The 26,835-nt window shown below is 48.6% G+C and overlaps 2 protein-coding genes across 2 annotated transcripts; both read left to right on the top strand.

Annotated features, from left to right (window-relative positions):
* Positions 1 to 5,326: 5,326 nt before the first annotated feature.
* Positions 5,327 to 6,274, top strand: LOC140913511 (olfactory receptor 52M1). The gene has a single exon (XM_073350123.2). It carries the CDS (start codon positions 5,327 to 5,329, stop codon positions 6,272 to 6,274), a length of 948 nt encoding a protein of 315 aa, XP_073206224.2.
* A 17,845-nt stretch (positions 6,275 to 24,119) lies between these two features.
* LOC144930688 (olfactory receptor 52M1-like) lies at positions 24,120 to 25,067 on the top strand. Its single transcript, XM_078853462.1, has one exon. It carries the CDS (start codon positions 24,120 to 24,122, stop codon positions 25,065 to 25,067), a length of 948 nt encoding a protein of 315 aa, XP_078709588.1.
* The last annotated feature ends 1,768 nt before the right edge of the window (positions 25,068 to 26,835 follow it).

The raw sequence follows: 26,835 nt of genomic DNA, 5'->3' as shown, positions 1-26,835 counted from the left end.
ATACTGCCAAGGGAAATAACAAAAAAAAATCTTTGGTGGAGTTTAGCTCTCCAAGATTTTGATTTTGACATCCAACACATCTCAGGAGCTTCTAACAAAGTGGCTGATTCACTCTCCCGTGAAAGTTTCCTAGAATCAACTGGTTAAAATCGTCCTTGAGATGTGGAAAATAGTATTAGTCTTTATACAGTTAGTAGTATATCTAGAGATGCATGTGTCTTATTCATTTTGTTTTCTCTCAGAGCTCCAGGAAGAAATCACAGTCAGTGTTTCACACTATCTGTGGTCTGGGGGGCGTATCATAAATATAAAAGGAAGGCGTTAAGAAGCTCTGATACACTACTATAAAATCCTCTGACCTGTAAAGGGTTAAGAAGCTTAAGTAACCTGGCTCGCACCTGACCCAAATGACCAATCAGGGGAAAAGATACTTGTGAATCTGGTTTGGAGGGTGGAGGGCTTTGTCTGTCTGTGTGGTGCTTCTGCCAGGAACAGATCAAGAAAGCAAGCCACCCAACTTCTGCAGCGTTAGTAAGTAACCTAGCTAGAAAATGCGTTCAATTTTCTTTAGTTTGGCTTGTGAAATTCACTGTGCTGGAGTCCCCCTGGGACTCCTGCTCTGCACCCTGAGACCCCTGCCCCACCCACCCCCCTCCCTTCTCCCCTGATTACCACCAGAACCGGGCAGGTGGGTCTCGTGGGCCACCGTAGTGGGTGCCCACCCCACCCCACCTCTAAGAGCCAGAGGGACCTGCCGGGGGGCAAGGTGGGGAGTCCTGGCGGTGCTTACATGGGGCAGCTCCCAGGAAGCATCCGGCAGGTCCTGCTGGCTCCTAGGGGCGGTGGAGCGGCCGCTCCTGCCACCGATCACATCAAAAGTGGTGCCTTAGGCATCAACTCTGTGGGTGCTCCGGGGCTGGAGCCCCGACAGGGAAAATTTGGTGGGTGCAGAGCCCCAACTGGCAGCTCCCTGCCCCGTGCCAAGCCCCAGCTCCCCTCCACTCCAACTCGTCCCCTGAACACGCCGCCCCACTATGCTTCTCCGCCCCCCCACCAGCTTCCTGCAAATCAGCTGTTCGCGCGGGAAGCCGGGGAGGGCTGAGAAGCAGGCGGTGGCTTCGCGCTCAGGCCCAGGGACATGGAGGTGAGCTGGGGTGGGGAGCGGTTCCCCTGTGTGCCCCCCGGGTTACCTGTTGTGGCATGGGCAGCCCTCCTTATATTCCCCGGCCCCAGCTCACCTCCACTTCCCTGGGCCTGAGTGGGAAGCTGCCGCCTGCTTCTCAGCCCCCCCCCCTCCGCCCCATTCCCATGCGAACAGCTGATTCGCTGGAAGCCGAGGTGCGGGGGCGAGGAAGCAGAGCGGGGTGGCGCATTCAGGGGAGGACGCGGAGGGGAGCTGGAGCCAGGCAGCGAGCTGCCGTTGGGTGCTCTGCACGCACCAAATTTTCCCCCTGGGGGCTCCGGAGCTGGAGCCCCCACGGAGTTGGCGCCACTTTTGGCTGGCCGTTAAATTTAGAAACCCTTTTAGAACCGAAAGGGACAACCCCCGTGAGGGACAACTCGTTCTAAAAGGGCTTCTAAATTTAACAGCCGGTTCCAGCAAACCGGTGCAAACTGGCTCCAGCTCACCACTGGTTCTGTCTGTCATTCTCTGTTTGACTTTGACCAAGTCATGTCTCCCTCTATATCAGTTTATCTATGGATATAATGGGGATATGTTCATAGTGAGTTCCCTTTGCTACGTCTTTGAAGATCCTTCAATGAAAGGTTCTATGTGGCATGATAATAGTTACTGATGAGAATTATGATCTCTGATCCCGTAGTGAAAATACCTTGTGCCTCCAGAAAGTGCTTGTGTCTCCCCTCAGTCATCTTTCTCCAGATCTGTCTGTCTATTATCTACCCATCCATCCTGGGTACTTAGCATCAGACCCTAAGAGACCTAGGCACTATCCCTAGCTTTCTTAGTAATCAACTATAATTTTTAAATATACACAAATACACAGAGCAGCCAATTCCCCTCTGACTTAGCACAGAGCTCAAGATTTCCCATCTCCCTTTGGGAAGATCCCTTAATTGCTGTTTACTGTTAAAGCTGGATAACAAACACAAAGTGCAGCCATGGAAAGAGGGAGACTGGCTAGAGGGTGTCTGGTCTCCAGCCTGTTTGCATCCAGACACCGTTTCTCCCCGAGGCGCTGAGCGAACTCCACTGGGATTGAACAGAGCTGTATTATAAACAGTGCACATCCCCGTGTCAGCTCTCAGCGTGGGATGCTGCTCCAGATATTGGGGTGAGAGAAGTGTGGGACACGGCTAACATAAGGGGATTCCCGGCGAAGAAGCTTTCATCTCAGAAATCACAGGTACCCATCTCTTTCGGTTCGACAAACCAAGTGCAACGTACTCATGAGGGGACAGAGAGTAGGTCTGAATCTATTTCTGCTCCACACAGCCACTAAAGATCCCAGGGCCCTTGCCACAGGTGCTGAATTTGCTCTAGTATCATGAGCCAAAATGCCCCTCTTTGCTGTGACCCTCGGTGATGGCTCCAGCCCTAAGGTGGCTTCATTTCCATCACACAGTGGATCCTTCAGGACGAAAGTTGTTAGTCGAGGTCCAGTACAAGGCCAGAATCAGAGGCCGTGGGCCGTAGTTTGCTCAGGTCCCAGTGAAGCGCTGTGGCATCCCCGCTGTTGTGTTTTAAGTGTAGATGAGCCCTCAAGCAGATCTTCCAAAAAAACATCCAGTCTGGAGTAAGAACTGAGTAAAACCTCAGGAGCCAGCTGTGTGTTAATGCACAGAGACCGCCACCTCCTCCCCTTGCAATTCAGGGCTTTGGCTGTTAACGGAGCAGGGAAGGGGATGGGGCTCTTACGAGAATTTATCTGCTGAAAAGCATGGAGGTGCCAGGGCTCCTCATGCGCTTAAATATGACCATTTTTCAACATGGGCAAGACACCTTCTCCCCTAGCTTCATTCGCAAAGTTGTCTGAACTGTTATGCCATGAAACTTTCAAAATGCAATTCAGCTGGAAGTAGACACCCAACATGGGAAATTTCAGGTTAATGTTTGGCAAACTTATACGCAACTGAAAATGAAGCCTTGTAATTGAAGGTGTCAGACAGACTTAACTCTGGGTGATGCCACCAGCACCACCAACTATGGCCAATCCATTTGTGAATCCCATTCAGCTAAACTCTTTGCTCCAATAATGTCTGTGGCAAGGAGTTCCACAGTCCAAATATGGATTATGTGACCAGTTTTCTTTGATCAGTTTTATATGTTTAAAGTTTCAATATAATTGAATTGAAGGGTCCCTTGTTCCTGTGTTATGAGACAGAATAAATATAAATGCCTGAACTACTTTCTGTATTGAGAGATTCATAGGGTTTAAAGTCAGAAGGGACCATTAGATCATCCAGCCTGACCTCCTGTGTAACACAGGCCATTCCATTTCTCTCCGTTACCCCAGCATTGAGCTCCATAACTTGTGATTGAGTAAGACCTGGTCGACACCAGGGTTAGAAGGAGCTGCAAGGATCAGCTAGTCTAACCTCTACTGAGGTGCAGGATTTGTTGTGTCTAAACCACCCCAGACAGATGACTATCCAAACTCCTGTTGAGAACCTCCAGTGAAGGACTTTCCACAACCTGCCTGGGCATCTGTTCCACTGTCCTGCTGTTCTTACAGTTGGGAAGTTTATCAGAGATTAAATCTAAATCTGCTAAACTGTAGTTTGTACCCATTGCCTCTTCCCTGCCCCATGTGGCAACAGAGAACAACTTTCCTCCATCTTCTTTATGGCAGCCTTTCAAGTATCTCAAGACCGCTCTCATATCCCCCCAAAATCCTCCCTTTTCCAAACTAATCGTACCCAGTTTCTTCAGCCTTTGCTCATATGGCTTCCATTCCACCCTGTGGCTCATCTTTGTCACTTGCCTCTGGATCCTTTCCAGTTGCTCTACATCCCTCCTATATATTGGAGACCCAAACTGGGCACAATACTCCAGCTGAGGCCTCACCATGACCAAGAAAAGGGCTACTCTCCCCTCCCAGGACTGGCAAGCTATGCCTCTGCTACTGCAAATAAAAATTGCATTTGTTCTTTTTTGCAATCGAAAAAAAAAACAATCTCACCCCTGAGAGATGTAGCTAGAGCAACCTAACCCTGGTACATACAGCAAGAAGTCTACTGAAGAATTCTTCATCGAACGAGCTACTACCTCTCGGAGAGCTGGATTAGCTTCGCTGACAAGAGTACCCCCGCCGAAGTACCCACAGGGCTCTTGGTGGTGGAAATGGGTCACTGTTGAGGATAGCATCCACCTTCCTAGAAAAACAGCAGGTCTGTGGCACATCACCACAGATACTGTTTGCCTCCCTTGCCTTCTGGTACCCGTGCCTCAGGTCCTTCACCTTCGCTGTGCACTGCAGTGTGTCCTGATCACAGCTCTTTTCCCACAAGCTGCATGAAATCTTCCCGTAGGCATTGACGTTCCTACGGCTGGAGCGCAGCTGGGACGGCACAGCCTCCTCTCCCCAAATACTGAGCAGATCCAGCAGATCCACAGTGTCCCAAGCTCTGAGCCGCCATGGCCACCTGGGAAAGTGTGATGTGAGCACTCCACACCCAGCAAACAGGAAGGGGAATTTCAAATTTTCCGAGACTTTAAACGGGGACGGGCGGAAGCTGTTCACCTGGATGGAGGGGAGAGGAGTTGAAACTGTTCACCAGGGCACTCAGGATGGGCAATGTGGGATGCCTTCCAGAGCTTATTTCAGCTATAAAATCAACAACACTTTTCCGTAAAAAGCCTTAAACCTCTTGTCAGGGTGGTTAGATTCTGTCACCGAAACTGAGGAGTTCCGTCATTGAAAGTGGCTTTGCAGTGTGTACAAAGCCACTGTTTCTTTGTCAAAAGCTGCTTTTTTGCAAAAAAACTTGACATTGTAGCCAAGGCCTAAGGAACAATGATGGATAACCAGTATCCATACTTATGTTTCCTGCTGGTGCCCAGTAAGGTTTCCCACACCATAATGTGTGGGAATTATTGAGACAGGGAGCATAAAATATGGAATTGAGATTAGTAAGGTCATTTGTTCATAGTTCATTTCTCTGAATTATGAAAATGTCATTTTTCAGTGTGTGAAGAGTGACCAATCTGCTTCACCCATGAGAACAGCCCCCAGTAGTGCCTGCATTGTATCATATTAACATTGTCTCTCCATCCAGGTAGGTTTACTGTGACCATCACTCTGGGCATATACAGGACGTCACGGAAACACATGGTACAAGCAGGAGACACCTTCTCTCCTACTCCATGTCAGATTCCAACACAACTGAATTCACCAACCCCTCCACCTTCATCCTGCTGGGCATTCCTGGCCTGGAGGTGGCCCATGTCTGGATCTCCATCCCCTTCTCCACCATGTACGTCATAGCCGTCTTGGGGAACTTCACTGTCCTGTGCATCGTGAAGAGGGAGCCGAGCCTCCATGCACCCATGTACTATTTCCTCTGCATGCTGGCCGTCACCGACCTGGTCCTGTCCACCTCCATCCTTCCCAAAATGCTGAGCATCTTCTGGTTTAATTCCAGGGAGATTGATTTCAGTGCCTGCCTCACCCAGATGTACTTCATTCACTGCTTCTCAGTGATGGTATCTGGGATCCTTGTGGCCATGGCTTTGGATCGTTATGTGGCCATCTGCCATCCCCTGCGACATTCCACCATCCTGACAAACCCCCTGGTGGCCAAGATCGGCCTGGCCGTGGTTCTGCGCAGTGGCATGGTCATACTGCCCTATCCCATCCTAGCGAGGCAGTGGCCATATTGCAGAACCAACGTCATCCCCCAGCCCTACTGCGCCCACATAGCCGTGGTGAACCTGGCCTGCGCCGACACCCGTGTTAGTAGTTACTACGGCCTCTTTGTGTTATTCTATGTGACGGGTCTGGATGGCATTTTTATTGCCGTATCCTATACCCAGATCCTCAGGACCATCTTCAGCCTCCCCACAAAAGATGCTCGGCTCAAGACTTTGGGGACCTGCGGCTCCCACATTTTTGTCATTTTAGCCTTTTACATCCCAAGTCTCATCATGTCCCTCATGGACAGATTTGCCCAAAATGTGCCCCTGCATTTCCACGTTCTCATTGGCAATGCATACCTCTTGCTGCCCCCCGTGTTAAACCCCATCATCTATGGTGTGAAGACCAAAGAGATCCGGGTAAGGCTGCTCCGGCTCTTTACTCATACAGGGGCCTAAAGTTTTCTCCTAGTGCTCTGGCTCTGAGACCGAGATCTGGACAGAGTTGGCTGATGACATGGTTCTGGGGCCCCTTCCCTGAATCACATACTGGACAGTCAAAGTGACATTAAATCCTTTCCTGACCTTACTGTGCTGTGTCAGCATGACAAACTGAGTAATCTTTTTGTGTACAACTCATTCTCCCATAGGATCGCCACCTTTCTAATTGCTTTTAACTGGACCTCTGAGGCCCCACACCCAGCCTTGCCTATTCCCCAAGGCCCTGCTCCCTGCCCCACCTCTTTCCACAAGGCCCCTTCCCCTCTCCCACCTATTCCCCAAGGCCCCGCTCCGTTCTCAACATCTTCTCCCAGAGCCCCACCCCTGTTACTCTCCAACCCCATCTACTTGCTGGTTCATCTCCAGCTTCCTCCTCCCCAGCCTGGGCTCCCTCTGCCCCGGGTCTGGGACGGGACCTGCTGCAGGCTGTCAAGGACCCTGCAGGGAGGATGCAGCAGGCCGGCCAGTCCGGAGCAGAGAAGGAAGCCAGGAAACCGTATAAAATCATCTGTGGGTTGGGAGCAGGGCTGAGAGGCAGGCAGCCGAGATTGTGCATCATTCAGTATGTGGGCCCGAAAGCTCAGCTGCAAAGTCCTGAGGACAGAGACCATTGTGTGATTCATTTCCTCAGCTTTCAGCGATAGTCTCAAGTTGCAGTGGGGGAGATCTAGGTCGGATACTCGGAAACGCTATTTCACTAGGAGGGTGGTGAAACACTGGAATGGGTTCCCTAGGCAGATCGTGGAATCTCCATCTTCAGAAATATTTAAGGCCTGGCTTGATAAAGCCCTGACTGGGATGATTTAGCTGGGGATAGGTCCTGCTTTGAGCAGGGGGTTTTACTAGGTGACCTCCTGAGGTCTCTTTCAACCCTAATCCTGTATGATTCTATGATTTGTTCCTTCTGGCGGGGGGCCTGCGGCTGGCAGGGTCCCAGCAATAGGGATGGGCTGGGAGCCCTTTGCCCTGAGCCAGGCCTTGGGGGCGGGGAAGGGATCAGCTTTCAAGCTCGGAGGACAACAGCTGAGAGAGGTGGAGGGATCAGCCCCTGCATTAGCTGGGAAGGTGGGATGCTGGGCAGAGGCCAGGGTGGCTGCGGGAGCTCACACAGAGGGAGATGAATGGCACAGCTACCATTTGCTGGCAATTTAAACGGCACCTTATCTTGAACGACAGAGCACCCACTGCGCAGGGGCTGAAGCTGAACGGTGAAGCTGAGTCTAACATACATGTCTGAGTCTGCATGACGCCTTTGATCACTGCGTCTGGAAGTTCTTTAGCTCAGCTGCTTGGCAGCGTTCTTCCCGTGTCATGGATGGGCCGAACCACACAGAGGTCAAGTGATTTACTCAAGGCCACACAATGAATCGGTGGCAGAGCTGAGAATAAAAATCAGGAGTCCTGACTCCCCCCACACCCAGCACCACACAGTTCAGGGTTCTGCCTTGTTTTGCGCGTTTACCAGGGACCAGACACTGCTGGAACTCTACAGAGCGCATACAGGCCAACGAATTGCTGAAAGGAGCCACATCAGGGCAGTGTGTGACTCTGCAGCCCTGAGTAGGGCCTTTCGTTAGCAGCACACTAGACATAACAAATGATCATCTCCATTCAATGCAGAGAGAATGTGCCCAAGGTCACCAGCGCATCTCGGGAAGAGCTGGGATGCTTCACTCCCAGCTCCCTGGTCTCTGCAGATGCTTTATCTCTAGTTAAACGTCTTGGGCCAAATCCTCAGCTGGTGTCAGTGGGAGCAGCCCCACTGAAATCAGGGGAGGTCCCCGCACTAGAGAACCCAACGGAGGGACAGCACCATGAATCTGTGCTGATGCATGGACCACACGAGCCAGGTCTGAGATGCTAAACAAGGGATTGGCAGCTGGGGACTCTGGCCTTGTTTCCTGACTCCAGACATTTTCCTTTCTGCTGCCTCAGTTTCCCCATCTATAAAAGGGGGATACCTCTGGGAGTAGTGAGCAATACTGTGTGTAGAACCCATCAACAGTAAATTCTGTCCATGTGTGACCGTGCTTCAGTGGGACATGGCTGAGGATGCCAAACTCAGGACAAACTGCTGAGAAAGAGGTTGGTGGTTATTCTATGATTACATTAAACCAAGACAGTAAGAGACAAACTTCTGTCTCACCGCACTGGTTAACTACACACATCCCAGCCCTTGGCTCACCACCTGAACACTGGACTCCAGGAGGAGCAGTCAGTGAAAACCAATTTCCACCACATAGTGAGTCCTTCTCATCCAAAGAGACCAGCCACTTATGCAGGTCAAAGTATCACTCAGATCTTACCCAATAAGACCACTTCTGCCATCCCTGTAGCAAATGAAAAAAGAAAAGTTTGATAATAAAAGAAATGAAGAAGAGTTATAAATGGTTATTAGATCAGATCCATCCCAGGGTTTTTTCAGTGATGGAATAAACTGCTAGCTTGAAAAAGTCTCTCTAGAAATAACCAAAGCAGACTGGGGGTTATTAGTCCTTGTTCAGAGCTTCCTTGTTAGAAATCCAGTGCAGAGAAATGAAGACAATACAGATATGTTTCGGGGGTCCTTTTATATTCTCTGCCCTGTGCTTGGAGTATTACTACATCCACAGGCATTTGGGGATAAAGGCAGAAGCAGGCAGTATGGCTTTGTTTGATAGCTACGTTCTCATATTTTCCCCTTCCCTGTTGCTTGTAAGGATTGATAAGCCCTACAGCTGCATGAGAAATGTAGTGGTCTCATGAATACTCTTTGTGTAAAAGAAGTGTTCTCTCCCCGCCCCTTCCTTTCCCAGCTACACAACCAAGCCATGGGTCATGGCCCCTTCCTCCTTCCCCTGAGAACCACTGATTAGGGAAATGTGGAGCAACAGATTATTGCAAAGAAATGTATTTTCAAGGTAAAAATTCCTGTATAACATGCGTAATGCTGTGAACAACAGAGAGGGGTGGGTGTTAGGGTGTTTATTCCTTCACCCACTCACTTCCCTGGTCCTTCTCGCATGAACAGAGAGCAACAATACCCGAAGTCCAAAGGTGCAAACAATTCAATGTTTATTGGGGTGAACTTCCAGCAAGCATGATTCCAGTTTCCTTCCTTAGTGTCCCCCTTCCCAGCTCTGACACCACAGAGCCTTCCACCTGTGTCCCTGTTCCCATTCTTGCCCCTAGCCAAACATGATTCCAATTTCCCCAGCCCCATTCCCTGTTCCCATTTCCCCTCCCCACACCCACTCACCCACTTCCTGATTGACTGCAGACTATAAAGTAAAACTCGAGTTCTGCTTAGCTATACCTTAACCAATCATTTTCCTGAAATTTAACTAACCAATCCTAACATATTGTAACATTATTATGTAACCAATTATATCCCACCACCTTAGTTTACACCCAGCAAAATTAATTATACAGCAGACAGAAACAATCACAGAACCAGACAGAGATTACACAGACAAACAATAGGGAAATGGGGACTACAGTGATAGAACAACACAGAAAAGAGAATTTCACATCCCAGCTATGGATAAGTGAGTTCTTGACAGACAGGATGCTATCAGACTAAGTTTCCTTTTACATTTTCTAGGCACTTCCCTTTCTCTGGAGGCGATAGGCACTATCAGGACAGAATTGTATCCTAACAGCCCAATAGCACCTGATTTCAATGTGACTAGGCCCTGGTCTACACTAGGACGTTAGGTCGAATTTACCAGCGTTAAATCGATGTAAACCTGCACCCGTCCACATGATGAAGCCGTTTTTTTTTTACTTAAAGGGCTCTTAAAATCGATTTCCTTACTCCACCCATGACAAGTGGATTAGTGCTTAAATCGGCCTTGCCGGGTCGAATTTCGGGTACTGTGGACACATTTAGACAGTAATAGCCTACGGGAGCTATCCCAGAATGCTCCATTGTGACCGCTCTGGACAGCACTCTCAACTCAGATGCACTGGCCAGGTAGACAGGAAAAGAACCACGAACTTTGGAATCTCATTTCTGGAGACTGCGGGAACTGTGGGATAGCTACCCACAGTGCAACACTCCGGAAGTCGACGCTTGCCTTGGTACTGTGGAAGCACTCTGCCGAGTTAATGCACTTAACGAGTATTTTGTGTGGGGACACACACAATCGACTATATAAAAACAATTTTTAAAAAACGACTTCTATAAATTTGACCTAATTTCGTAGTGTAGACATAACCTAGTTTGGAATGTGAGGAGGTGACCAGTCGCTTCCCAGCTTACAGCTGTCTCTGCTGCTTAGCTAAAGTCCTTAGCCTAAGCACAGGGCCTCAGACGGTCACAGGGAGAGAAGGCCCTTACACCGGCAGACAGTGATTTTGATTCTCTCTTTTATACCTCTAACTAGCCAAGTGATAAGAATACACGTAAATTCTTCAAGTACAGGCCTTTACCATCAGGCCTGAACAGCTATATCCTAACAGTGGGTATACTAATGATAAAGGTATACTAAACAGTGGGTGTTTCTTTTACTTAATAAGGGGTTTGTGGGTGTTGTAACAGATGTAGGTGTTTACATACTAACTTAGATAAGAAGAGTGTTCTGTAAGTAATACAAAAACAATGAGGAGTCCGGTGGCACCTTAGAGATCAACAGATTTATTTGGGCACAAGATTTCATGAGTAAAACACCCACTTCTTCAGATGCATCTGAAGTTTTTTTTTACCCACAAAAGCTTATGCCCAAATGAATCTGTTCGTCTTTAAGGTGCCACCGGACTCCTCGTTCTTTTTGTGAATACAGACTAACATGGCTGCTCCCTTATACTTGTAACTAATACGGTGTTTACTCGACGATTGTGTTGAGGGGAACAAGTATCATAACAAAGAAGCCAGTATTCAAATCCACCTCTGGGTCATAGAATATCAGGGTTGGAAGGGACCTCAAGAGGTCATCTAGTCCAACCCCCTGCTAAAAGCAGGACCAATCCCCAATTTTTGCCCCAGATCCCTAAATGGCCCCCTCAAGGATTGAACTCGCAACCCTGGGTTTAGCAGGCCAATGCTCAAACCACTGAGCTATCCCTCCCCCCAACCTGCTCTTTCTTATTCTAAGAGGCTCAAAAAGTAATATCATAATTTTTTAAGTCCATCAGAAGCAGGAAGCCTGCTAAACAATCAATGGGGCCACTGGACGAACGAGATGCTAAAGAAGCACTCAAGGACGATAAGGCCATTGCGGAGAAATTAAATGAATTATTTGCATCAGTCTTCATGGCTGAGGATGTGAGGGAGATTCCCAGACTTGAGCCATTCTTTTCAGGTGACAAATCTGAGGAACTGTCCCAGATTGAGATGATGTCATTAGAGGAGGTTTTGGAACAAAATATTACTTTTTAATGTATTAAAAGTCCCCGGACCAGATGGTATTCACCCAAGAGTTCTGAAGGAATTCAAATACGAAATTGCAGAACTGCTAGTCATAGAATTGTAGAGTCATAGAAGATTCGGGTTGGAACAGACCGGCAGTGAAAAAAAAAGCAAACAGAATGTTGGGAATCATTAAGAAAGAGATAGTTAATAAGACAGAAAATATCATATTGGCTCTATCTATATCCATGGTATACCCACATGTTGAACAATACATGCAGACGTGGTCACCCCATCTCAAAAAATGATATATTGGAATTGGAAAATGGCAACACAATTGAATAGGGGTATGGATCAGTTTCTGAATGAGGAGAGATTTAAAAGACTGGGACTTTTCAGTTTGGAAAAAAAAAGGTGACTAAAGAGAGATATGTTAGAGCTCTATAAATCCAAGACTGGTGTGGAGAAAGTAAATAAGGAAGTGTTATTTACTCCTTCCCATAGCACAACAACTAGGGGTCACTCAATGAAATTAATAGGCAGCAGGTTTAAAAAACAAACAAAAAGAAATATTTCTTCACACAGCGCACAGTCAACTTGTGGAACTCCTTGCCAGAGGATGCTGTGAAGGCCAAGAGTATAACAGGATTCAAAAAAGAACTAGATAAATTCATGGAGGATAGGTCCATCAATGGTTATTATCCAGAATGAGCAGGGATGGAGTTCCGCACCTCTGTTTGCAAGAAGATGGGAATGAGCTTCAGGGGATGGATCACTTGCTGATTACCTGTTCTGTTCCCTCCCTCTGGAGCACTTGGCATTGAGCACTATCAGAAGACAGGATACTGGGCTAGATGGACCTTTGATCTGACCCAGTCTGGCTGTTCTTACGTCTCATAAGGAAGTGCTGACCTTTCCTTTGTATCTCACTCCAGCAGCGGCTCACAGCTAACAGTCCCACATGGAAATAGTCACTTCTCTGTTGGCAACGAACCAGCACCCTAGAGGCATACATCAGTTGGTGTTAGGTGCTGAAGGACCTTTGTGAACCACTAGAAAGAATCCCATCGAATGATGATTCCCCATGGACATCTCCTTTCTGAGATCTATCCATTAGCCAGTTCTCACTCCATTTAATGAGTGCTCTAGTGATTCTGTCTAGCACTAGTTAGTTAATCTGAGTGTCATGTGGTACTAGGTCAAGTTTGCAATGGTCTAAATCTATTAGATCTCCCCAGTTCCCTTTATCACCCAAATTTGTTGTCAACTAAAAGAGGCACCCTTCAATTCTTTATTGACTAAATTCCCTTTCAGCTTTTCCATTATTATGCCCAGGACTGATGTCAAGCTACCCAGCATTTAATACCCTTGACACACTTTTTTGAATACTGGCATAATGCAGGATCTCTGGTCTTCCAATATTTATTAAAATTTAACATTGTTGGGACAGAGATCTCCTCAGGCAACTCCTTTAGGACTTTTTGGTTGTGAGATATCTGGGGCTGCTGATTTAAAAATACTGATCCTTATTAGGTTGTGTTTACCATTCTCCATAGTTACCAGTGGACTGGAAAGAAGTTCATATGATCTTAGTGCATCATCCTGCTTCTTTCCAAATACAGCACAGAAAGGTTTATTGAACAGTTTTGCCCTTTCTGCATAGTTATTAACAGTGTTACCATCTCCAGCTAGTAAAGAACTGTACCACTCTTAGTATTTCCATTGTTTCTAATATACTAAAATAGGCTTATTATTTTCCTTAGCCCTGCTAGCCATGGATTTGTCTTTTGTGTCTTTTGCTTCCCTTTGCCATTTTCTATACTTCATAACTTCTCATTTCTATCAATGGCTATCCACTTCCTCTGCTTTAGAGGCATGGATGGATGATCTTCTATCAATGGACAGGGGTCAGACATCCATGCTTGTCCTCCTGGACCTCTTTGCATTATTTGACACTATTGACAATGAAATACTGCTGTATCACCTGAGAGGCAGCAGGAGTCCAGAGGAATGCACTAAAATGGTCTTCGAGGGACACACACAATTAGTGGTGATGGGGAATTGCATCTCCAGCACTAGACCTGTCCCTGGTGGAGTCCCAGAAGGATCAGTTCCCTGTTTCTGGGCTTTTCAACATCTCCATGCAGCCTCTATGGGAACTGGCCATACAATATAGACTCAAATGCCAGCAGTATGCAGCTGTGGTCCGTCCACACCACTATCACCAAGATGGCCCAGTTCTTGGATGGAACAGCTGGCTGAAGCTGAACCTAAGTGTCAAGTCTCCTTCCCCACTCTGAACTCTAGGGTACCGATGTGGGGACCTGCATGAAAGACCCGCTAAGCTTATTCTTACCAGATTAGGTTAAGAACTTCCCCAAGATACGAACTTTGCCTTGTCCTTGAACCCTGTGCTGCCACCACCAAGTGTGTTAAACAAAGAACAGGGAGAGAGCGCCCACTTGGAGATGTCTTCCCACCAAAATACCCCCCAAGCCCTAACCCCCCTTTCCTGGGGAAGGCTTGATAAGAATCTTCACCAATTTGTACAGGTGAACACAGACCCAAACCCTTGGATCTTAAGAACAAGGAAAAAGCAATCAGGAACTTAAAAGAACAATTTTAATTAAAGAAAAGGTAAAAGAATCACCTCTGTAAAATCAGGATGATAAATTCTTTACAGGGTAATCAGATTCAAAACACAGAATCCGTCTAGGCAAAACCTTAAGTTACAAAAAGACACAAAAACAGGAATATACATTCCATCCAGCACAGCTTATTTTACCAGCCATTAAACAAAAGGAAATCTAACGCATTTCTAGCTAGATTACTTACTAACTTTACAGGACTTGGAAGGCTGCATTCCTGATCTGTTTCCTGCAAAAGTGTCACACAGACAGACAAACCCTTTGTCCCTCCCCCTCTCCAGATTTGAAAGTATCTTGTCCCCTCATTGGTAATTTTGGGTTAGGAGCCAGCGGGGTTCCCTTAGCTTCTGAACCCTTTACAGGTGAAAGGCTTTTGCCTCTGGCTGGGAAGGATTTTATAGCACTGTGTACAGAAAGGTGGCTACCCGTCCCTTTATATTTATGACAGATACAAAGAGAGGTTTCCTAGCGATCCAGAGAAGGCACATTTACTGACTTGTAATATCAATAGGCTGATCTACAATGTGTTGAAAGGTACATAGAATTAGCTCTCACAGCTCTGGAGTGCCCTCTATGGGCTGGTGTCCCATCCTCTGTTACCCACCATGTTGTCTCCACCACCTCTGGCCCCATGTCCCTCCCGGGCCCCGGTGCCCCTTACCACTATAGCCACCTTGCCTTAGTGGCTACTGCCAGGTGTCATCTATCCCCTTCTCTCAGGGGAAAACTGCAGTCTGTAATGGCTGCTTATCACTCGTAAAGGGGTTGGACCTGCTGCCTTTCTAGCCCCAGCTGCCACCCTGCAGCCCTAGTACCTCCCCTGGCCTTTAGCAAGGCCTCAGCCTGGGGACTCACCAGGCCAGAGCTCCTCAGCTCTGCCTGCCCTTCCCCAGCCAAGCTCTGTCTCAGGTACCCTACTTGTTCTCTCAGGCAGCCTGGTCCTCTCCACCCTCAAGCTGGAGCAAGAGACTCTCCTCCTACTCGCCCAGCCTGCCCTTTTATCAGGGCCAGCTGTGTCCTAACTGGGTGCAACCACACCTGTGGCTGACTACCCCACCAGCCTCCCTCATCTGCTTTTAACCTCTTTCTGGCTGGAGTGGAGGGACTGCCCCGGTACAGGCTCTCTCTGTTTAACTGAGGATATATCTACAAGTCAGACCTTATGGGTTTTTAAGGCCCAGCTTGACAAAGCCCTGGCTGGGATGATTTAGTTGGGGTTGGTCCTGCTCTGAGCAGGGGGTTGGACTACATGACCTCCTGAGGTCCCTTCCAACCCTGATCTTCTATGAGTCTCTGATTCTCTGATACAGCTGAACTGATGCAGCTGAGCCATGGTAAGGACCTCCATGGAGCTGTTCTATGCCAATAGGAGAGAGTTCTCCTGTCAGGATCATTAAAGCTCCCTCTTGGTGTGATGAAGAGACCACGGTTACAGCAGGGAAGTCAGGACTCCTGGGTTCTATCTGTCATCCTGCTACTCAATCTCTTTGTGACCTTGGACAATTCATTTCTCCCTGTGCCTCAGTTCATCTATCTGTATAATGGGGATAAGTTCGCTGTGAATTTCCTTTGTTAGGTGTTTTAAAGATCCCTCAATGAAATGTGCTATGCAGTATGATGATAGTTACTGATGAGAATTACTGATCTCTGATGCCTTAGCGACAGCCCCATGTGCTTCCTGACAGTGTTCGTGTCTTCCCTCAGTCATATTCTTCCAGATCTGTTTGTTTACTATCTATCCATCCATAGAATCATAGAATCATAGAATATCAGGGTTGGAAGGGACCCCAGAAGGTCATCTAGTCCAACCCCCTGCTCAAAGCAGGACCAATTCCCAGTTAAATCATCCCAGCCAGGGCTTTGTCAAGCCTGACCTTAAAAACCTCTAAGGAAGGAGATTCTACCACCTCCCTAGGTAACGCATTCCAGTGTTTCACCACCCTCTTAGTGAAAAAGTTTTTCCTAATATCCAATCTAAACCTCCCCCACTGCAACTTGAGACCATTACTCCTCGTTCTGTCATCTGCTACCATTGAGAACAGTCGAGAGCCATCCTCTTTGGAACCCCCTTTCAGGTAGTTGAAAGCAGCTATCAAATCCCCCCTCATTCTTCTCTTCTGCAGACTAAACAATCCCAGCTCCCTCAGCCTCTCCTCATAACTCATATGTTCCAGTCCCCTAATCATTTTTGTTGCCCTTCGCTGGACTCTCTCCAATTTATCCACATCCTTCTTGAAGTGTGGGGCCCAAAACTGGACACAGGACTCCAGATGAGGCCTCACCAATGTCGAATAGAGGGGAACGATCACGTCCCTCGATCTGCTCGCTATGCCCCTACTTATACATCCCAAAATGCCATTGGCCTTCTTGGCAACAAGGGCACACTGCTGACTCATATCCAGCTTCTCGTCCACTGTCACCCCTAGGTCCTTTTCCGCAGAACTGCTGCCTAGCCATTCGGTCCCTAGTCTGTAGCTGTGCATTGGGTTCTTCCGTCCCAAGTGCAGGACCCTGCACTTATCCTTATTGAACCTCATCAGATTTCTTTTGGCCCAATCTTCCAATTGGTCTAGGTCCTTCTGTATCCTATCCTTCCCCTCCAGCGTATCTACCACTCCTCCCAGTTTAGTATCATCCGCAATTTGCTGAGAGTGCAATCCACACCATCCTCCAGATCATTTATGAAGATATTGAATAAAACCGGCCCCAGGACCGACCCTTGGGGCACTCCACTTGATACCGGCTGCCAACTAGACATGGAGCCATTGATCACTACCCGTTGAGCATGGGCTTGTGACCAGCTCATGTGACACTGGACTCCATCTTGTGCCTGGACTTTCCCACTATCTATGCTGGTATCTCTGGTTTCCCTCCACATGGAAGAAGCTATTGTACAATTATTGTCCCTAATTACGAATCCTAAGGGGGGTGCTGGTATGAGTATTGTGGGATATGTGAATAAAATGAAGGATTTGATGGGGAAGTGGGCAAGGGGTAAAGGCATTACAAGTTTTGAAGGAATGGTTGATGTTTCTGCTCAGGAACATTTCTTAAGTGAATGTTAAGATGATGTAAAACAGTGTCCGTGGGACAAAAGGGTGAAAACTGTGGATGTGATGGCTGTTAGGGGGCTTATTCTTTCACCCACTTACTTTAATTCAATGTTTGTTGGGGTGAACTTCTAGCAAGCATGATTCCAGTTTCCTTCCTTTGTGTCCCCCTTCCCAGCTCTGACACCACAGAGCCTTACACCTGTGTCCCTGTTCCCATTCCTGCCCTTAGCCAAGCATGATTCCAATCTCCCCACCCCCATTCCCTGTTCCCATTTCCCCCCGACACCCACCCACACTTCCTGATGGACTGCAGACAATATAATAAAACTTGAGTTCTGCTTAGCTATACCTTAGCCAATCATTTTACTGAAATTTAACTAACCAATCCTAACATATTGTAACATGATTATGTAACCAATTATATCCCACCACCTTAATTAGTTTACACCCAGCAAAATTAATTATACAGCAGCCAGAAACAATCACAGAACCAGACAGAGATTATAAAGACGGCTGTTACTCTGAAATAGGGAAATGGGGACTACAGTGATAGAACAACACAGAAAAGAGGATTTCACATCCCAGCTATTGATAAGTGAGTTCTTACCAGGCAGGATGCTATCAAACTAAGTTTCCTTTTACATTTTCTAGGCACTTCCCTTTCTCTGGAGGCGATAGGCGTTATCAGGACAGGATTGTATCCTAACAGCCCCATAGCACCTTATTTCCATGTGACTAGTTTGGGATGTGAGGAGGTGACCGGTCGCTTCCCAGCTTATGGCTGCCTCTGCGGCTTAGCCAAAGGCCTGAGCCTTAGAACAGGGCCTCAGACGGTCACAGTGAGAGAAGACCCTTACACCGGCAGACAGTGATTTTGATTCTTTCTTTTATACCTCTATCACTAACCAAGTGATAAGAATACACCTAAATCCTTTGAGTACAGGCCTTTACAGACAGGCCTGCATATCTATTGTTATTGTTATCACGCATCCAGTTACTGATGGAGAGACTGCTGTTATGGCAGGAAAGTCAGGACTCTTGTGTCCTGTCCAGTGATGAGCTGCCAAAACCTTAACAACTGGATCCCTCCTCACCCCACGAGGGGGTCGTGGCCCGCCCCTCCCCCTGGGACTCCTGCTCTGCACCCTGAGACCCCTGCCCCACCCACCCCCCTCCCTTCTCCCCTGATTACCACCAGAACCGGGCAGGTGGGTCTCGTGGGCCACCGTAGTGGGTGCCCACCCCACCCCACCTCTAAGAGCCAGAGGGACCTGCCGGGGGGCAAGGTGGGGAGTCCTGGCGGTGCTTACATGGGGCAGCTCCCAGGAAGCATCCGGCAGGTCCTGCTGGCTCCTAGGGGCGGTGGAGCGGCCGCTCCCGCCACCGATCACATCAAAAGTGGTGCCTTAGGCATCAACTCTGTGGGTGCTCCGGGGCTGGAGCCCCGACAGGGAAAATTTGGTGGGTGCAGAGCCCCAACTGGCAGCTCCCTGCCCCATGCCAAGCCCCAGCTCCCCTCCACTCCAACTCGTCCCCTGAACACGCCGCCCCACTATGCTTCTCCGCCCCCCCACCAGCTTCCTGCAAATCAGCTGTTCGCGCGGGAAGCCGGGGAGGGCTGAGAAGCAGGCGGTGGCTTCGCGCTCAGGCCCAGGGACATGGAGGTGAGCTGGGGTGGGGAGCGGTTCCCCTGTGTGCCCCCCGGGTTACCTGTTGTGGCATGGGCAGCCCTCCTTATATTCCCCGGCCCCAGCTCACCTCCACTTCCCTGGGCCTGAGCGGGAAGCTGCCGCCTGCTTCTCAGCCCCCCCCACCCCATTCCCATGCAAACAGCTGATTCGCTGGAAGCCGAGGTGCGGGGGCGAGGAAGCAGAGCGGGGTGGCGCATTCAGGGGAGGACGCGGAGGGGAGCTGGAGCCAGGCAGCGAGCTGCCGTTGGGTGCTCTGCACGCACCAAATTTTCCCCCTGGGGGCTCCGGAGCTGGAGCCCCCACGGAGTTGGCGCCACTTTTGGCTGGCTGTTAAATTTAGAAACCCTTTTAGAACCGAAAGGGACAACCCCCGTGAGGGACAACTCGTTCTAAAAGGGCTTCTAAATTTAACAGCCGGTTCCAGCAAACCGGTGCAAACTGGCACCAGCTCACCACTGGTTCTGTCTGTCATTCTCTGTTTGACTTTGACCAAGTCATGTCTCCCTCTATATCAGTTTATCTATGGATATAATGGGGATATGTTCATAGTGAGTTCCCTTTGCTACGTCTTTGAAGATCCTTCAATGAAAGGTTCTATGTGGCATGATAATAGTTACTGATGAGAATTATGATCTCTGATCCCGTAGTGAAAATACCTTGTGCCTCCAGAAAGTGTTTGTGTCTCCCCTCAGTCATCTTTCTCCAGAATTGTCTGTCTATTATCTACCCATCCATCCTGGGCACTTAGCATCAGACCCTAAGAGACCTAGGCACTATTCCTAGCTTTCTTAGTAATCAACTATAATTTTTAAATATACACAAATACACAGAGCAGCCAATTCCCCTCTGACTTAGCACAGAGCTCAAGATTTCCCATCTCCCTTTGGGAAGATCCCTTAATTGCTGTTTACTGTTAAAGCTGGATAACAAACACAAAGTGCAGCCATGGAAAGAGGGAGACTGGCTAGAGGGTGTCTGGTCTCCAGCCTGTTTGCATCCAGACACCGTTTCTCCCCGAGGCGCTGAGCGAACTCCACTGGGATTGAACAGAGCTGTATTATAAACAGTGCACATCCCCGTGTCAGCTCTCAGCGTGGGATGCTGCTCCAGATATTGGGGTGAGAGAAGTGTGGGACACGGCTAACATAAGGGGATTCCCGGCGAAGAAGCTTTCATCTCAGAAATCACAGGTACCCATCTCTTTCGGTTCGACAAACCAAGTGCAACGTACTCATGAGGGGACAGAGAGTAGGTCTGAATCTATTTCTGCTCTGCACAGCCACTAAATATCCCAGGGCCCTTGCCACAGGTGCTGAATTTGCTCTAGTATCATGAGCCAAAATGCCCCTCTTTGCTGTGACCCTCGGTGATGGCTCCAGCCCTAAGGTGGCTTCATTTCCATCACACAGTGGATCCTTCAGGACGAAAGTTGTTAGTCGAGGTCCAGTACAAGGCCAGAATCAGAGGCCGTGGGCCGTAGTTTGCTCAGGTCCCAGTGAAGCGCTGTGGCATCCCCGCTGTTGTGTGTTAAGTGTAGATGAGCCCTCAAGCAGATCTTCCAAAAAAACATCCAGTCTGGAGTAAGAACTGAGTAAAACCTCAGGAGCCAGCTGTGTGTTAATGCACAGAGACCGCCACCTCCTCCCCTTGCAATTCAGGGCTTTGGCTGTTAACGGAGCAGGGAAGGGGATGGGGCTCTTACGAGAATTTATCTGCTGAAAAGCATGGAGGTGCCAGGGCTCCTCATGCGCTTAAATATGACCATTTTTCAACATGGGCAAGACACCTTCTCCCCTAGCTTCATTCGCAAAGTTGTCTGAACTGTTATGCCATGAAACTTTCAAAATGCAATTCAGCTGGAAGTAGACACCCAACATGGGAAATTTCAGGTTAATGTTTGGCAAACTTATACGCAACTGAAAATGAAGCCTTGTAATTGAAGGTGTCAGACAGACTTAACTCTGGGTGATGCCACCAGCACCACCAACTATGGCCAATCCATTTGTGAATCCCATTCAGCTAAACTCTTTGCTCCAATAATGTCTGTGGCAAGGAGTTCCACAGTCCAAATATGGATTATGTGACCAGTTTTCTTTGATCAGTTTTATATGTTTAAAGTTTCAATATAATTGAATTGAAGGGTCCCTTGTTCCTGTGTTATGAGACAGAATAAATATAAATGCCTGAACTACTTTCTGTATTGAGAGATTCATAGGGTTTAAAGTCAGAAGGGACCATTAGATCATCCAGCCTGACCTCCTGTGTAACACAGGCCATTCCATTTCTCTCCGTTACCCCAGCGTTGAGCTCCATAACTTGTGATTGAGTAAGACCTGGTCGACACCAGGGTTAGAAGGAGCTGCAAGGATCAGCTAGTCTAACCTCTACTCAGATGCAGGATTTGTTGTGTCTAAACCATCCCAGACAGATGACTATCCAAACTCCTGTTGAGAACCTCCAGTGAAGGACTTTCCACAACCTGCCTGGACATCTGTTCCACTGTCCTGCTGTTCTTACAGTTGGGAAGTTTATCTGAGATTAAATCTAAATCTGCTAAACTGTAGTTTGTACCCATTGCCTCTTCCCTGCCCCATGTGGCAACAGAGAACAACTTTCCTCCATCTTCTTTATGGCAGCCTTTCAAGTATCTCAAGACCTGTCAAGGTTCCTCCCCCACTCTGAACTCTAGGGTACAGATGTGGGGACCTGCATGAAAAACCTCCTAAGCTTATCTTTACCAGCTTAGGTCAAAACTTCCCCAAGGTACAAAATATTACACCCGTTATCCTTGGACTGGCCGCTACCACCACCAAATTAATACTGGTTACTGGGGAAGAGCTGTTTGGACGCGTCCTTCCCCCCAAAATACTTCCCAAAACCTTGCACCCCACTTCCTGGACAAGGTTTGGTAAAAAGCCTCACCAATTTGCCTAGGTGACTACAGACCCAGACCCTTGGATCTTAAGAACAATGAACAATCCTCCCAACACTTGCACCCCCCCTTTCCTGGGAAATGTTGGATAAAAAGCCTCACCAATTTGCATAGGTGACCACAGACCCAAACCCTTGGATCTGAGAACAATGAAAAAGCATTCAGTGTTTTACAAGAAGACTTTTAAATAAAAATTAGAAGTAAATAGAAATAAAGAAATCCCCCCTGTAAAATCAGGATGGTAGATATCTTACAGGGTAATTAGATTCAAAAACATAGAGAACCCCTCCAGGCAAAACCTTAAGTTACAAAAAAGATACACAGACAGAAATAGTTATTCTATTCAGCACAATTCTTTTCTCAGCCATTTAAAGAAATCATAATCTAACACATACCTAGCTAGATTACTTACTAAAAGTTCTAAGACTCCATTCCTGTTCTGTCCCTGGCCAAGACGACTACAGACAGACACAGACCCTTTGTTTCTCTCCCTCCTCCCAGCTTTTGAAAGTATCTTGTCTCCTCATTGGTCATTTTGGTCAGGTGCCAGCGAGGTTACCTTTAGCTTCTTAACCCTTTACAGGTGAGAGGAGCTTTCCCCTGGCCAGGAGGGATTTCAAAGGGGTTTACCCTTCCCTTTATATTTATGACAAGACCGCTCTCAGGTCCCCCCAAAATCCTCCCTTTTCCAAACTAATCGTACCCAGTTTCTTCAGCCTTTGCTCGTATGGCTTCCATTCCACCCTGTGGCTCATCTTTGTCACTTGCCTCTGGATCCTTTCCAGTTGCTCTACATCCCTCCTATATATTGGAGACCCAAACTGGGCACAATACTCCAGCTGAGGCCTCACCATCACCAGGAAAAGGGCTACTCTCCCCTCCCGTGACTGGCAAGCTATGCCTCTGCTACTGCAAATAAAAATTGCATTTGTTCTTTTTTGCAGTCGAAAAAAAAAACAATCTCACCCCTGAGAGATGTAGCTAGAGCAACCTAACCCTGGTACATACAGCAAGAAGTCTACTGAAGAATTCTTCATCGAACGAGCTACTACCTCTCGGAGAGCTGGATTAGCTTCGCTGACAAGAGTACCCCCGCCGAAGTACCCACAGGGCTCTTGGTGGTGGAAATGGGTCACTGTTGAGGATAGCATCCACCTTCCTAGAAAAACAGCAGGTCTGTGGCACATCACCACAGATACTGTTTGCCTCCCTTGCCTTCTGGTACCCGTGCCTCAGGTCCTTCACCTTCGCTGTGCACTGCAGTGTGTCCTGATCACAGCTCTTTTCCCACAAGCTGCATGAAATCTTCCCGTAGGCATTGACGTTCCTACGGCTGGAGCGCAGCTGGGACGGCACAGCCTCCTCTCCCCAAATACTGAGCAGATCCAGCAGATCCACAGTGTCCCAAGCTCTGAGCCGCCATGGCCACCTGGGAAAGTGTGATGTGAGCACTCCACACCCAGCAAACAGGAAGGGGAATTTCAAATTTTCCGAGACTTTAAACGGGGACGGGCGGAAGCTGTTCACCTGGATGGAGGGGAGAGGAGTTGAAACTGTTCACCAGGGCACTCAGGATGGGCAATGTGGGATGCCTTCCAGAGCTTATTTCAGCTATAAAATCAACAACACTTTTCCGTAAAAAGCCTTAAACCTCTTGTCAGGGTGGTTAGATTCTGTCACCGAAACTGAGGAGTTCCGTCATTGAAAGTGGCTTTGCAGTGTGTACAAAGCCACTGTTTCTTTGTCAAAAGCTGCTTTTTTGCAAAAAAACTTGACATTGTAGCCAAGGCCTAAGGAACAATGATGGATAACCAGTATCCATACTTATGTTTCCTGCTGGTGCCCAGTAAGGTTTCCCACACCATAATGTGTGGGAATTATTGAGACAGGGAGCATAAAATATGGAATTGAGATTAGTAAGGTCATTTGTTCATAGTTCATTTCTCTGAATTATGAAAATGTCATTTTTCAGTGTGTGAAGAGTGACCAATCTGCTTCACCCATGAGAACAGTCCCCAGTAGTGCCTGCATTGTATCATATTAACATTGTCTCTCCATCCAGGTAGGTTTACTGTGACCATCACTCTGGGCATATACAGGACGTCACGGAAACACATGGTACAAGCAGGAGACACCTTCTCTCCTACTCCATGTCAGATTCCAACACAACTGAATTCACCAACCCCTCCACCTTCATCCTGCTGGGCATTCCTGGCCTGGAGGTGGCCCATGTCTGGATCTCCATCCCCTTCTCCACCATGTACGTCATAGCCGTCTTGGGGAACTTCACTGTCCTGTGCATCGTGAAGAGGGAGCCGAGCCTCCATGCACCCATGTACTATTTCCTCTGCATGCTGGCCGTCACCGACCTGGTCCTGTCCACCTCCATCCTTCCCAAAATGCTGAGCATCTTCTGGTTTAATTCCAGGGAGATTGATTTCAGTGCCTGCCTCACCCAGATGTACTTCATTCACTGCTTCTCAGTGATGGTATCTGGGATCCTTGTGGCCATGGCTTTGGATCGTTATGTGGCCATCTGCCATCCCCTGCGACATTCCACCATCCTGACAAACCCCCTGGTGGCCAAGATCGGCCTGGCCGTGGTTCTGCGCAGTGGCATGGTCATACTGCTCTATCCCATCCTAGCGAGGCAGTGGCCATATTGCAGAACCAACGTCATCCCCCAGCCCTACTGCGCCCACATAGCCGTGGTGAACCTGGCCTGCGCCGACACCCGTGTTAGTAGTTACTACGGCCTCTTTGTGTTATTCTTTGTGACGGGTCTGGATGGCATTTTTATTGCTGTATCCTATACCCAGATCCTCAGGACCACCTTCAGCCTCCCCACAAAAGATGCTCGGCTCAAGACTTTGGGGACCTGCGGCTCCCACATTTTTGTCATTTTAGCCTTTTACATCCCAGGTCTCGTCATGTCCCTCATGCACAGATTTGCCCAAAATGTGCCCCTGCATTTCCACGTTTTCATTGCCAACGTGTACCTCCTGGTGCCCCCCATGTTAAACCCGATCATCTATGGGGTGAAGACCAAAGAGATCCGGGTAAGGCTGCTCCACCTGTTTACTCATACAGGGGCCTAAAGTTTTCTCCTGGTGCTCTGGCTCTGAGACCGAGATCTGGACAGAGCTGGCTGATGACATGGTTCTGGGGCCCCTTCCCTGAATCACATACTGGACAGTCAAAGTGACATTAAATCCTTTCCTGACCTTACTGTGCTGTGTCAGCATGACAAACTGAGTAATCTTTTTGTGTACAACTCATTCTCCCATAGGATCGCCACTTTTCTAATTGCTTTTAACTGGACATCTGAGGCCCCACACCCAGCCCTGCCTATTCCCCAAGGCCCTGCTCCCTGCCCCACCTCTTTCCACAAGGCCCCTTCCCCTCTCCCACCTATTCCCCAAGGCCCCGCTCCGTTCTCAACATCTTCTCCCAGAGCCCCACCCCTGTTACTCTCCAACCCCATCTACTTGCTGGTTCATCTCCAGCTTCCTCCTCCCCAGCCTGGGCTCCCTCTGCCCCGGCTGGGACGGGACCTGCTGCAGGCTGTCAAGGACCCTGCAGGGAGGATGCAGCAGGCCGGCCAGTCCGGAGCAGAGAAGGAAGCCAGGAAACCGTATAAAATCATCTGTGGGTTGGGAGCAGGGCTGAGAGGCAGGCAGCCGAGATTGTGCATCATTCAGTATGTGGGCCCGAAAGCTCAGCTGCAAAGTCCTGAGGACAGAGACCATTGTGTGATTCATTTCCTCAGCTTTCAGCGATAGTCTCAAGTTGCAGTGGGGGAGATCTAGGTCGGATACTCGGAAACGCTATTTCACTAGGAGGGTGGTGAAACACTGGAATGGGTTCCCTAGGCAGATCGTGGAATCTCCATCTTCAGAAATATTTAAGGCCTGGCTTGATAAAGCCCTGACTGGGATGATTTAGCTGGGGATAGGTCCTGCTTTGAGCAGGGGGTTTTACTAGGTGACCTCCTGAGGTCTCTTTCAACCCTAATCCTGTATGATTCTATGATTTGTTCCTTCTGGCGGGGGGCCTGCGGCTGGCAGGGTCCCAGTAATAGGGATGGGCTGGGAGCCCTTTGCCCTGAGCCAGGCCTTGGGGGCGGGGAAGGGATCAGCTTTCAAGCTCGGAGGACAACAGCTGAGAGAGGTGGAGGGATCAGCCCCTGCATTAGCTGGGAAGGTGGGATGCTGGGCAGAGGCCGGGGTGGCTGCGGGAGCTCACACAGAGGGAGATGAATGGCACAGCTACCATTTGCTGGCAATTTAAACGGCACCTTATCTTGAACGACAGAGCACCCACTGCGCAGGGGCTGAAGCTGAACGGTGAAGCTGAGTCTAACATACATGTCTGAGTCTGCGTGACACCTTTGATCACTGCGTCTGGAAGTTCTTTAGCTCAGCTGCTTGGCAGCGTTCTTCCCGTGTCATGGATGGGCCGAACCACACAGAAGTCAAGTGATTTACTCAAGGCCACACAATGAATCGGTGGCAGAGCTGAGAATAAAAATCAGGAGTCCTGACTCCCCCCACACCCAGCACCACACAGTTCAGGGTTCTGCCTTGTTTTGCGCGTTTACCAGGGACCACACGCTGCTGGAACTCTACAGAGCGCATACAGGCCAACGAATTGCTGAAAGGAGCCACATCAGGGCAGTGTGTGACTCTGCAGCCCTGAGTAGGGCCTTTCGTTAGCAGCACACTAGACATAACAAATGATCATCTCCATTCAATGCAGAGAGAATGTGCCCAAGGTCACCAGCGCATCTCGGGAAGAGCTGGGATGCTTCACTCCCAGCTCCCTGGTCTCTGCAGATGCTTTATCTCTAGTTAAACGTCTTGGGCC

The sequence above is a fragment of the Lepidochelys kempii genome, chromosome 1 (genome assembly GCF_965140285.1).
Source record: "Lepidochelys kempii isolate rLepKem1 chromosome 1, rLepKem1.hap1, whole genome shotgun sequence".
NCBI lineage: Eukaryota > Metazoa > Chordata > Testudines > Cheloniidae > Lepidochelys > Lepidochelys kempii.
This window is presented reverse-complemented; position numbering and strand designations above follow the sequence as displayed.